This window comes from Oryzias latipes, chromosome 16 (genome assembly GCF_002234675.1).
Source record: "Oryzias latipes chromosome 16, ASM223467v1".
Taxonomy (NCBI): domain Eukaryota; kingdom Metazoa; phylum Chordata; class Actinopteri; order Beloniformes; family Adrianichthyidae; genus Oryzias; species Oryzias latipes.
The window spans coordinates 27121033-27134207 of record NC_019874.2 but is presented as its reverse complement, the minus strand read 5'-3'; the positions used below and the strand labels follow the sequence as shown (position 1 = coordinate 27134207).

The window sequence follows — 13175 nt, the reverse complement described above, 5'->3', positions numbered from 1 at the left end:
GTTGCTACGTTAAAGCCCTCGGCAACACATATCCAAGTAACCACTTCCAATGAAAAGTCTCTTTAAACACGCGTAAACACACTTTTCAGGCTTCCGGGGTTCAAAACTTTCATGGTCATTAATCGCTACGCAAGTATTTAAAGCGCCTATATCATGCAAAATCAACTTTTTTAATCTTTAAAAGAAAAAACATATTTGAGAAATACATTTAACTGTGTTTATAGGTATAATAGTCCCTGCAGAATTAGCAGAGGTTCGTTGGTTTAGTGTGAGATTCGGTGCCATCCTGGGCTCAGGTTCCTGTAACCCAGAAGGAAAAAGAAAGCCCTGAGCGGTATTTTGATCCATTCACACATTTCTGAGTATTTCTATCAAAAACCTGTGCTCTGAGCACCAGCCCCTCCCGATCAAACGACTAGTTCCTCAAATTTTGACGTACATAAGTGAGTAACAGCAAGAGTCTGAACTGCTAGCACCGCCCCCAGGCTAACACACACACCCACTTTCTATGTGGAGCTAGCGGTGATCGGCAATGCACGTTTTCATTTTATATGAACAATCCACGCAATCCACAATCCATCTTTACAAAAGTTTGAATGTTGTTTGTTTTCATGGGCAAAACACAGTCACGCTGTAGAGGCCGGCTCTAGAATAATGTCATGAAATGGGCGGCGCCCACAAGGAGTGAAAGGCGGAGCCTCAGAGATCGAGTCGTCTTACTTCCAGGTAGGAAAATGAGCCGTCAAAAATCATTTGCATTGCGAAAGGTAATATATTAGCATAAATATGGATATAGTTTACTCTGAAAGACTTAAGAATAGCATGATATAGGCCCTTTAAGTCAGAATCTACATGCGGCCATTGAACCCGCATCACATGTCCGGTGTGTACGTAGCTTTAAAAACACCAAAAACTCGATTTTCATCAGAGGGGGTCTTTAACGTTTAAAAAAAACAAAAAAAAAGCTAAGTGGTAATCTTTAAATGCAAAAAAGAATAAGCAAACTTGAGTGTGTTTAGGACTTGTGTGTGAACTTTAAAAGCGTGCCAAGCGCATGTTTATGAACCAGTGAGATACCCTCCCGCCACCCGTTTGGATTGGGGCATGGATTGGGGCGGGACCCATGTGTCGCTGACAGGAGCCACATTCCAGCAAAGGTGAGCACAAACAAAAGAGGGTTAAGCCGCTCCCCTTTCAGCGGGTTGCACCGCTGAGATATTGTTAAATTCTTTCTGGGGTTTTCACTTGTCCGAACACGTAGAGCCACAACATCAGTATTACGCAGATCTGAGAGAGGTGGGGTGGGGGGGTACACAGATACAGAGTGTGGCGAGTGAGGACATGAGAGAAAGACAGGTTTCAAGTCGTTTGAATTTCAAAAGAAAATGCCTGCGAGAGAGGGAGGAAAAAGACTCACACTGAGGGGTGTGTCATAGCAATTTAGTTCCTCAAGGAAGTAAAACTGAACATTATCTTAAGACGGGCTGTTGAGCACTGACAGAGGCAACATAGGAGGGCTGTGTTTATGGGTTCTGGTTTTGTTTTTCATGAAGATGAGGGGATCTCGTTAACTTGACCAGCCTGAGCTGTCAGCCTGATCCACAGAGAACCATCTGACACCCACACCAGCAGGGAGGGGGGACTGAGCAAACACTCAGGTAAGACCTTTCCACTCGTGTGCGGGTAAAAGTGACAGCAAGAAGAGAAAAAATGGTCATTATGGATTCCTGCTTCGTACAAACAACTAATATTGTTTGTGGGCGAGCTGCAAAGCGCAGACTGAGTCGGAGGAATGACTGGAAACTAACCCAACTTCCCCAAACTGAGCACGAGTTGAGAGACACTCACTGTCAGACAGATGTAGAGCTCACGTTTTTGTTTGCACACTCTGGGTGTTGCTCGAGTCCCCAGGCGACGGACGATCCCCATCCCTGCTGATACGGCTTTGATTTGCAGCAGGTTAACACGCAACCCAAAGACAGAAAAGGTCCCGAAGTGAGGGGGCAAACGCTCGAGGTGCTTTTTGGGTTGACAGGGCTGAACCGACGGCTGTTTCACTTCCCTGTTGCAGATGTGAGGCAGGCTGGAACAACTCTGACAGTTGTGCGATGTTGAAAGAGACCTGCAGTTTGTAGAGGGTTTCAAAACACATTTGTATCTTCCACTTTACGAGGGCACTTCAACTTCTGCTTTTGTGGAAACTATAATTAGGCTTCATGTGAAGACAGAAAACCTTTTTAAAAGAAATGAAAATAAATAACAGTCCAGGAAATATGGTCTTTTTGATGAGTAAACTGTTCTGATTTCTCCAAAGGACAGATGATTTCTCTTCTCTTTCTATGTAACTGAATGTCATTTGTGCTGTTTTTTTTCTGAAGAGCTGTCAGCAAAAGTACAGCAGCTCATCCCCAAGCCTTCAGCTAAAACCCAGTGAGGATGAGAGCTTTAAGGCCTTCTGCACGCTAACAATTTAACAAAATGCAGTTTGATCGGCTCGGTCAAAGAGGGCTCTTCTGTGTAGCGGTTTCCCTTCACAAATTCAAATCCGCTGCTTGATTCTCTGATGGAGAGTAAACACCAACTCCTTCAGAACAACAAGAAACTGTTTTAGATTGCACACAAGTTGAAACATGTGCACAAGGCTGGAGCTCATTGGTACAATCTGAAGAATGCTAAGTATTTACCCATCCTTCCTGCCTAAAAACTCTACCAGGACTTTCCTGGACTGTCCATCCGTCTAGCTTTTAAAGATTCAACCCTGCAGGGTGGTGACGTTAATAGAACTGGTGACGTTGCTGCCTTTTCCTTAATGTAGACGAGGAGTGAAATAAAGGAACACTTGAACGTGTAATGCACTCTCTCCCTGCTGGATGTCAACAATAATGTTATAAACGCTTAAATCCCCTCTTCCATACACTTGTACCAACAAACTGCAGCTCAGAACAACCGACAAAACGATGTGCATTACAGAAAAAAAGTGCTATCATGGCAGTCTGCTGTTGTTGCAGGAAAATGTTCCGATGCTTTTCCTCCAAACAGCTTCGACCCCTGACAGGGCTGCTTCAGAAAAAGGGTTTGTGCGCAGTAAATGCCAAACAGTGAGCTGTCCCCTGCTGAGGGACTTTTACTGTGCATCATTCTGTCTAATGACTGCACACTGTGAACGCCTCTCATGTCCCTGCAGCCCTGTTTAAGTAAATAAAACATGATTGAAAAATGACTGCGAAACAGCTACCACACTGCTCTTCTTTCATTAAGGAAAATTAATCCAGTGGATGTCCCTTAAATCCCAAAGCTTTTCCAACAAAGACAGCTATTAGAAATTGACATTTCTTCTAAGTGAACGGTTTGGAAGTAAAACAGAAGCTGTTGAGGGAAAGAATGCATCCCATCTGATATGTATTATCAGAAAATAGTTGTCTGTGTAAGAAAATACCAGAGTCTGTTGCCCACACGCTTGGCTGTGCATGAGTGGAGTTGGGCAACATCATCAAACCTGCAGAAACAAAGGACAAGAGGCACGCATTAAAGCCGCCAGCAGGCTGACTAAAGGCCAACAAGCTGTTTTTTAATGCACAGGATGTTACTGAAACGGAGTAGCTGATGTTTAACTCAAACACTACGCTAACCACAGCAATAAAGGGAGCCACTAAAGATACAGGGTGCACACTTTCCATTCTTGCCGTATCGCAGTCAAACGGGCACGCGTGGACCTGTCTCAACTATGCAGCCTGCATGCTCCTCTCAGTACTTGTCTGCACAGGCCAGAACTGAGATTTGGAGGAGAAAGCGCCACTGAGGGATGATGTGAGACAGTCTTTCCGCTCAAGAAAGACCTGAATAACACAGGAAGACAGAGAGGGTACTCAGCCATCGCAGTGGCACGGATGTTTGCTAAAGATACTATATCTCTTAGTGGATTCTGTGCTTTCTCAGCACACTCGCATGTTGGATTAAGGTGGAAGAAAAGCAAATGACTCTGATTTAAGCTGTTGTGAGCCCAAAACGGAAGAGTTGGATATCTTTTTAGTACAAGCTTTGTACAGAAACACTTGCTCCATGCAGTGAAAGAAGCACGCAGCTTTGATACCACATTGTTATGTTTGTGATGTGCAAATAAAACCCTATTTGTCTTGCTCAGTCTCTGTAAGCCTCCGTGATAAGGAGATCAGATAAATAAAGTGCAGGTTTATTTCTCTATTTGAGGGCTCCGCTTTGAATGTTGCTGCTTCCATACAAGAGATTAGCAGGGGGGAATAAATTAGATTTAAAGGAATTAAGTCAAACTGTGTTGAAAATTAAGGATAAAAGCCGACTTTGTAGCTGCGTCGCACCGCTCCGTATGTGTGCCGATGACCTCCCGGGAGGTTCTCGGTGACGGATGCTGGGTGTAGTTAAAATCTCAGCGGAGAAATTAAAACTCTGTTGAGTCTCTCCATGACACCACGTGTGCGTGTCAGACAAAACAACAAACTCTGGGACCGACATGAAACTAAATAACGGCGCGTGTGCACATTTCACAGTTTTACTTTCAGAAATGAAGCTTGAAGTGAAAAACAAGCTAATAATTGATCGAGAAAGCCTGAAAAACAACCAGGAAATGCAAGTCGTCACATTGAAAAGTGAAAAAACTATATAAGCGTTTTCTGTATCAGTTCCCATGATAAAATATTTTATTACAACATCACCTACATTTAATAAACTAGAATGGCTGGTTTTACAGCACCTAAACTTGTGTTTGCCAAATGTGCAAACCTGACATCTAACTTTCACTTTTCAATCATCCATTTATCACTTTTATCTAACTTCTGTAGATGTTTTCACTGTCAAACCCCACAACAACAGCTAAATTTGATTTTTTTTTATGATATTCAGGCAACCATGGATGCATTCAGCTCCAAGGACATGGCCATGAAGGCACAGAAGAAGATTCTCAGCAGCATGGCCACCAAAAGCTCTGTGCAAATGTTTATCGACGACACCAGCAGCGAGATCCTGGACGAACTGTACCGGGTCTCCAAAGAGTACACAGGAAACAAATCAGAGGCCCAGAAGGTCGTCAAAGACCTGGTCAAAATCGCCGTCAAGATCGGCGTGCTTTTCCGAAACAACCGTTTCAGCAATGAGGAACTACGAGTGGCCCAAGACTTCAAGAAAAAGCTCCACACGGGGGCCATGACGGCCATCAGCTTCTATGAGGTACACACTTCCACGCATTGCCATTTACCGTGAAACTGAATAGGTTTTGGTTGCAACACACCTTTCAGAGATGAAATGGCTTTGGAAAGGTGAGAACTGTACAAACTGCAATAAAGGACTTAGATCAAAATGAGAAAACAAGGGTATAATTAAAGCTGGTAGAAACTAATTATAACTTAACATGTCATCTGCTCTTGCATACCAGAGTTAGAATCAAACTACCATGACTTACATTTTTTTTAATTGTGTATTATTTTTCTTTAATTTTATACTTTAGGAGACTTTATGAATATATAGAACAAATGAGTAAAATAGAGCATTTGTTGCATTTACCTGTTAAAAGGGAATGGTTTTAGCTCTTAATTTCCCATAAACAAAGACATTTTTGTGATTCTCTGTCTGTTGACACACAATGATGTATTGCCTAGGAGTTAAGGTCATAATTCCAACTTCTTCACACAGGTGGACTTCACATTCGACAAGACCGTGATGTCAGAGATTTTAGCCGACTGCAGAGATCTGCTGCTAAAACTGGTCAACACCCACCTCACCCCCAAGTCTCACGGCCGCATCAACCACGTCTTCAACCATTACGGTGACCCTCAGCTCCTGACCAAGCTGTATGACCCCAATAGCAACTTCCGGCCCAACCTCACTAGGATCTGCAAAGGACTCAACAAACTGGTGGAGGACGGGACGATATGACACAAAAGCAGGATACGTGCCACAGACACTGGGAGACGCGTCAAAGACTGGAATGTTGGACCTTTCTGCTGAACTGCCGCCATCAATGAGGGAAACATTCGTGCTCCTCACTGTTCAGAGGACATGCTGGAGAAGTAGTTTGCCAATTCTGTTATACAAGTGATGCATTCATTTCCAATTCAAGTGTGCCACTTTGAGTAATTATAATTGGAAATCAAACTTGAGAATGAACAGACTTGAACTCCATTTACTTCCAGTGTTCAACGGTCGAGACCTATAAATGTTTTACAGAACTACTGATAATGAGCAGCCTTCAGCCTTCATATTCAGCTGGTGGATTGTATGAACTAAAAAACATGGGAAAACACCACTTTAGGTCAGTACTGCCATCTAGTGGTTTACAAGAGAAACTTCAGCACCAGGAAGTGTATTGACTGAAGTTTTAGGACAATGATCTACAAGCAGCAATAAAGATGGTGAACAGACAAAACTTTATTTATTCCGACAATCATTCTGGACACTCGCAACACATTAAGATGAACTAATGGCTCATACATGCTAAAGCCCTAGTCTGAGGTAAAAAAAAAGGGTTTGTCATGTTTCAACAGTGTAAATGACTACAAAAGTAAATTCACATGGAGTAGAAATATGTAGCAGTGACTCCCTAAACATTTTTATATCCAATAGTGCCTTAGTTGAATCTAAAACATTTATTTTAAAAATTAGTTTTATAAAAACAGAACATAAAAGACTAAAAATATCCTGTCTTAGATTCTTTTCCCTTGGCTACATTACCTGTAAAGTGTATAGCAGTAACTGATCCACTTCTGGGCTGTTTGAGAGGCTATTTTTACTGTGAATTTTTAAAAAAAGTAGTATAAAACTGTGTCAAATGATCAGACCAACATGTGACAAAAATTCACATTTCTGATCTTACAGATTTCCTGAATGTGAGAAAATCCAAACCTTCTACTACCACATGGAAAAGTTTGGCTTTTCTTGGTGTATGTTTATGGTCAAATTTCCAATATGTGTGTATAGTTGAAAGAGAAAAACAAAACATATTTGAGAAATACATTTAACTGTGTTTATAGGTATAATAGAGCCTGCAGAATTAGCAGAGGTTCGTTGGTTTAGTGTGAGATTCTGTGCCATCCTGGGCTCAGGTTCCTGAAACCCAGAAGGAAGCTGGTTCAAAAGTTGTGCCAGAAAAAGCGTTGTCATAATTCAAAGATCTCGTCCTCCCTGTCCCTCAGCCGTTTGGTGAGCGTGGTGACGGTGAGGGGCACTGCTCCGAGCGCTGCGTTGACGCTCTGCGATCTGGTTAGCAGCCTCCATTCAGGGCTTCTGCTTGAACAGGCAGCTTCTAGGGCTGCAACTCTGCAAGGAAAGAAAAGAGACGTGACATTTTGAAGCTCTGAACACGTATTCCCATCACCTTCCTGGCTTGATTAAATACATTTATGAATAATGCCAATGTAAAAGAAATGTATAAAATGACATGTTTTAGCTCTCTGAAGAGTCGACTGGTCTAAAATTGAGGGAAAAGGCAAAAAAAAAAAACTTTTGAAGTTGAACCCAAAGTCCTTTAGAGAACATGAAGAGTGAAAGGTTCAGGCTTAGAAAAAAAAATGGATTCTAGGAAGCAAAACAATAGAAATAAGAAGTGGCTTAAACATTTGTGCAATCCTACGCAAACAGGAAACACAACCCTAAGGCAGAGACAAAGTACACAATGTTTTAGCAAACAAAACATTACAAAAAAAAGATAAACAGTATTGCCGCCTATTTTCTTTGAACAGATCAGGAGCTAACGTGGAAGCATCAGTCTAGTATTGAGTCAAAAGTTAAAGATTTCTATTTTTAGAACAGGTCATACCAAAAAGAAACCAGTTTTTTTAATAAAACACCAAATCCCAGAAGAGAAATCTTTCCAGAATATTACCAACCCGTTTATCTATGAGAGTGGAAACATGTCAAGAACTGTGTTTTTAAAAGAAACATCTTGACAAAAGGAGGTTGCATGTGAACCGCTGAAGCTGTCAGTACCTCTCCTCTGCATCCTGACATCTTCTCACTGCCGTCTGCTTGGTCTGGTTGATTCCTTCATCCAGTCTTCTCAGAAAATCCAGAGGTTTCAGGTCTGAAGGTCTTTTCCCATCATCGTCTGTCCTCTCAGAGAAGTTTGTCCCGTTCTGAACCACGACATCGTGAGAACTTTGTTCTTCACAGTCCTCAGACAAATGAATCCCTTTCAGGTCTGACAGAACAGGGATCGACAGAGACTTCTTCAGGAAAATAGAGTCGTTGGTGTAAAGCCTATTTGCTCTCTTGATTTGTTCCATCTGGAAGACAGAAGAATGTTGTTGTTTTTTTTTTAAACTAACAAATGTCAGAATCAAAAAAAATTATGTCATAACATAAAACCAATGAATAGATTTTACTTTTAGTGTGGAAACAAAAGATGTTCCTTGTTAATATTTCAAATTGTTTTAATTGTCTAAAGTAGGGAGTACAAATCTGGTTTATTATACTTACAGAGACTCCATACTTCAGGGCCAGACCTTGGAGCGTGTCTCCGGACTGAACCGTGTGTTCAACGTGTCTCTGGCGGACCGGAGACGCCGGCGACGATCGCATCAAGCTGCCGTACGACATAGCTCGGCTTCCGCGAAGAAGACCGCCTCTCCCGGATGGCAAAGCCGCTCGTTGTCCGGACATATCCGATAATTATTTATGTGAAAATCATCAGTAACACGTACGCAATTTTAATGTTGGAACTGGTTTGACGTCGTCCTAAACTAGCAAGCCCAGTTCACCTGCTAGCTGCTAAAGTATCGACTAATTCATCTTCTTCTTGCCAAAGTGCCGAAATGGCACTGCCTGAACCTTATCAACAGTCGGGAATTGAAGAAAAACTACTTAAAACACCTTAAACATAGCTTAACTGTCAGTAAACAATCTAAAAACATATCTAAAAACTTTAAATATGTTGTTTTTTTCAGTCAGCTGCAGTCTGTTGCCATGGCTGCCGCTGTGAATGACGGCTCTCATTGGGTGGGTTGTGTTCAAAGTAATTTGAATACTGAAATTTAAATGAAAACATAACATTTTTATTTTTTTTATTTTAATCAGAGTTTGTTTAGTATGAATTAAAATTTCATTGATTAAAATAGGCAGTTTTTTTCCCCTTCGCGATTTATTTACAAAAAATATGTGATGTTATAAACATTTCACATCGATGCTTTCTTAAGAGTACATGCAAACAAATCAATTTAAATGTAAAATAATATTTTAACAATGGTTTGTTAGACTAGTTAACTTGACCATAAATAAATGAAATGGTACGATGGGAAACTGCAACGTGGTTAGCTGGAAATCGTGGACAAAAAAAGTGTACATGTTTGTCCCTGAATGCAGCACTACCAACACTTCCGGGATAGTGTGACGTATAGAGAAGCTAGCCCAATGAGTTAACTCATTGAGCTAGCCGTTAATCTGGTGTTTATACCATTGATTTACTTCGATATAATTATGTCATTCAAAAGGGAAGGAAATGATGGGAGCCAACTTAATATTTTAAAGGTATTTAAAATGATATAATACATTGTATTCATAAAAGAATAGGCTTTCTTAAAGTTCATACGCTGTCGTTTTTTATTTGTTTTGCTAGCTTAGCTAGTAGCAAGTTTCATATGGATATAATGTACACAGAGTAAATGAAAACTGTTTGGTAAAGTATTTAATGTAAATTTTTCATCTGCTATGAAATACTTACTGATGATTTGGGCTGTTGGTTTACAGAAACGGCGTGTATCTGACCTTTTGTCCAATTTTATTCCGGAAGATGAAGCTGCTCTTCTGAGTAATGGCAGGTGAATATAACTAAACCCTAAGTGTCAGTTTTGTTGTGAAAGTAACTCACCTTTCTGCGTTCGCTCCACACAGGTACACGTGCCTTGTGTGTTCGTATCGCCCAGTGTTTGACACAGTTGACATGTTGACAGTCCACAGGCAAGGGAAGAAGCATTTAGAAGGTAAATATCCTCCTTAAAAAGTGACTCTTAGTGTGGAAAATTTTTAAATTCCCCAGTATAAAAGTGTCTTGGTGGTCATATTTAGATGTAGACAAAACACTGTAGGCTCATTTCTCTCAGATAGTGTTTGCACATTTGGCCCCAAACAGATCTTCTGTGTTGTTGATGTAACAGGTGTGTCATATTAAGGCACTAATGACAGGAGGTGTGAGCATCATTCGCCTGACGTTCGTTGTTTTCCGACATTAATGCTACATAACAGAGTATTGGTAGAAAATGGATGTAAATGTCACTCCAGAATGGGTGTGACATGTAAATATGTCATATATGTTTTCTTATTTTTTAAATAAAGTTTTATTATGCATGTGCTTTTGGTGCATGCTTTTATATCCGTTGTGTTTTTTTGTTTTGTGTTTTAGGTTTAAAATCCTTTTATGGGAAAAAGTCAAAGTTCAAGAATGAAATTGCAAAAAGAAAACATGAAGATTATGTCAGAGCAGAAGACAAAGAGGTTTGGAGCTTCAACTTGATCATTTTACCTGCGGGTAATTTTGTATTTTGACCGACCGACCGACCGACCGACCGACCGACCGACGTACCGACCGACCGACCGACCGACGTACCGACCGACCGACGTACCGACCGACCGACCGACCGACCGACCGACCGACCGACCATCACACGAAACAATGACATGATGACCGACCGACCGACCATCACACGAAACAATGACATGATGACCGACCGACCGACCATCACACGAAACAATGACATGATGACCGACCGACCGACCATCACACGAAACAATGACATGATGACCGTGTGATGACCGACCGACCGACCGACCGACCGACCGTTTTTACAGAGACGACTAAATACTTAGTGTTATTGTGGTTAAATTTTTATTGTTGCTGAATTATAGTACTTTATTGACTTGTTTTGGAATGACAGTTGTAGAAAGGATGCACCTCCTGTACTCCTGTAAAGATATTATGTCGCTGCTTGTAACATGTTAAATATGGATATAAGAATAAGTCGTATTCTTGTGTGACATCCAGTACGTGCTTGTGGCTGCCACGTGACTCAGACAACCTGTAGACTCTGCAGCGTGAGTTGAAGCGGGTGTCTGCTGGTGGAAAACATGAGCAGAGCCGGCCAGAGGACACATGGAGCATTTAGCTGAGTTGGAGTCTGTCAGAGCTCAGTCTGAGAGACAAGTCTCTTTTGTTGTGATTGCAGGAGCCCTCCAGTTCGGCACCTTTACTGGCACAGACCCGGAAACTTACCCATCATGCTCTTCTGAAGACTGTTCCATACAACAGCTGCCACAGAAAAACCAGGTTGGTCATCATTTAAGGTTAAAATACTCATCTGTAGTTTAAAATGGAAGTAAAGATGTGAACATATATCTGTTTATTTATTTATTTTCAGTACAAAGTTGAATAAAGGACAGTCGAGCACTGCTGGAAACACATTTCAACACAATTTCCCATCTGCATGTTGGAAACCAGAAGTTTCTGACAATGCATCCACAAGTGATTCTAGTGATTGTTTCACAGGTAAAATCTGCTCCTAGAAATCATATTTTGATATTTTATTTAAAATAACTGATGGTTCTGTTTCAACTGATGCTTTTATTTTTATTTTTGTAGAGTCTTGTTCATCCAAAGACAGAATTCAGTGTCAGTCTGAGTCGAGACAAACGGCAGAACTCATAACGCCGCAGAGGCGAAGAGAGATGGAGCACTACCTCAAACTGAAAAGGTGCAAAACTCTCTTTTCCTTTTTGTCACCAGTGCTAGATTGAATCTGCAGGCCACAGAAACTATGTTTTAGAAACTCTTAGCTTAACAGTCCAAGCAGTAAACTGATAAAATGAGTGAAGTCCTCTGCCTCAGGCTCCACACCCAGCTCCTCTCCAGCATCTTCACATGCGGCCCGTTGAAATTATTCTGCTTCCTTGATTTGTTCTCTCACTCATTTATTTGTGTTTGCACCATTTCTGTACATTGTGATTTATAGGGTAACAAATATATGGGATGTACACAAGACTTGACATTTTAAAACATCTGCGTCCAATCCTGACATAAACAAATGGCACGCCTATCAACAAATAAAGTAATAAATCCACCAAATCTTAACAAAGTTCTTCAATAAACGTATGGAAGGTTGAGATAATAAATTCATAATTGTGAAAGTTTATCAAAATATGTCAAACTGGCTCCTACAGAGTTGATTTTGGTTTTCTCAGTTTTTATCTGCTTTGGTTTAAATACTGATGCTGAGGCTCAAACATTATGGCCTCATTCTACATTCTTTATGATTTTTCTTTTTTTTCTTTTACAGCAATGGCTGGTTACAGGACGGAAATGGACAGTGGGTCAAAGACAACAACGTGGAGTTTGATTCGGATGAGGAGACGCCGCCTTCATTTGCCCCTTCAGATGATTGCTAAAACACATTCTATGAGGAGACGGAGAAGAAATGTGGGAACTTTCCCTGCACAGATAAAAAGACACAAACCCTGCAGAAGAATATCTATTATAACAGAATTGTTCATTGTTCTTTTCTGTTTATTTTCCTGTTTCTGTACATGGCTGTAACAAACTTCCTGAGGGATAAAGGCTTTGGCCTCCAGTCATCTGAGCACACTGAGCATAGTTTGGCTAACGAACAAAAGCATTTATAAGTCACGGATGTGGCTAGATTGCTGTGGACAGAAACTATCATCTTAAAACAAGAATAGATCACTACAGCCATAAAAACTCTGCAAATTCACAGTTTAAATAAACTGCAGGAGTTTTGGGGAGTAGAAACTGAACCACAAAGGTATTATCCAGTCAAAAAGTGAACTTGTTTGTCAGTTTGGAAGTGAATTGTACAATTTTGTTCGTTTCTTTGAACTTCATTGAACAGGGTCAAGTCCAGTGGTTAATAGTCAGTGAACGCAGCATCAGGGAATTGTGGATTCTTTTAATTCAATATTTAACTTTTTGACTATTTTTGTTTTGATACACATGAATAAAAATGTTTTTGTTAATCAGTGTTTTTTCAAGTCTTCTTTTCAGTTTTTAACTTGACATGAACTCCAAACATTCTGCTGAACAATTACCCCCAAACAGTTTCAGAACATAAACAAAGTGGCTCTTAATCTTGGATACCGACTTTATTTGCAAGAAGGAACTGGTAAATGGATGTAGTCCTCTCTAGACCCCATGGGGCTGAATGTCTGCT

At 40.8% G+C, this 13175-nt stretch overlaps 3 protein-coding genes across 3 annotated transcripts; 2 read left to right on the top strand and 1 right to left on the bottom strand.

Moving 5' to 3' along the window:
• The first annotated feature begins 993 nt into the window (after positions 1 to 993).
• Positions 994 to 6394, top strand: LOC101166904 (tumor necrosis factor, alpha-induced protein 8-like protein 2 B). The gene is made up of 3 exons (XM_004078352.4): positions 994 to 1658; positions 4876 to 5199; positions 5662 to 6394. Exons 2-3 carry the CDS (start codon positions 4882 to 4884, stop codon positions 5902 to 5904), a joined length of 561 nt encoding a protein of 186 aa, XP_004078400.1. The 5' UTR covers positions 994 to 1658; positions 4876 to 4881; the 3' UTR covers positions 5905 to 6394.
• Positions 6379 to 8970, bottom strand: lysmd1 (LysM domain containing 1). The gene is made up of 3 exons (XM_004078351.4): positions 8443 to 8970; positions 7954 to 8249; positions 6379 to 7284 (listed from the first exon to the last, which is right to left on the bottom strand). The coding sequence occupies exons 1-3, from the start codon at positions 8623 to 8625 to the stop codon at positions 7125 to 7127; spliced, it is 639 nt and encodes a 212-aa protein (XP_004078399.1). The 5' UTR covers positions 8626 to 8970; the 3' UTR covers positions 6379 to 7124.
• A 376-nt stretch (positions 8971 to 9346) lies between these two features.
• scnm1 (sodium channel modifier 1) lies at positions 9347 to 12984 on the top strand. The gene is made up of 8 exons (XM_004078350.4): positions 9347 to 9489; positions 9709 to 9779; positions 9853 to 9941; positions 10361 to 10452; positions 11181 to 11281; positions 11373 to 11500; positions 11594 to 11705; positions 12288 to 12984. Exons 1-8 carry the CDS (start codon positions 9439 to 9441, stop codon positions 12394 to 12396), a joined length of 753 nt encoding a protein of 250 aa, XP_004078398.1. The 5' UTR covers positions 9347 to 9438; the 3' UTR covers positions 12397 to 12984.
• Positions 12985 to 13175: the final 191 nt, after the last annotated feature.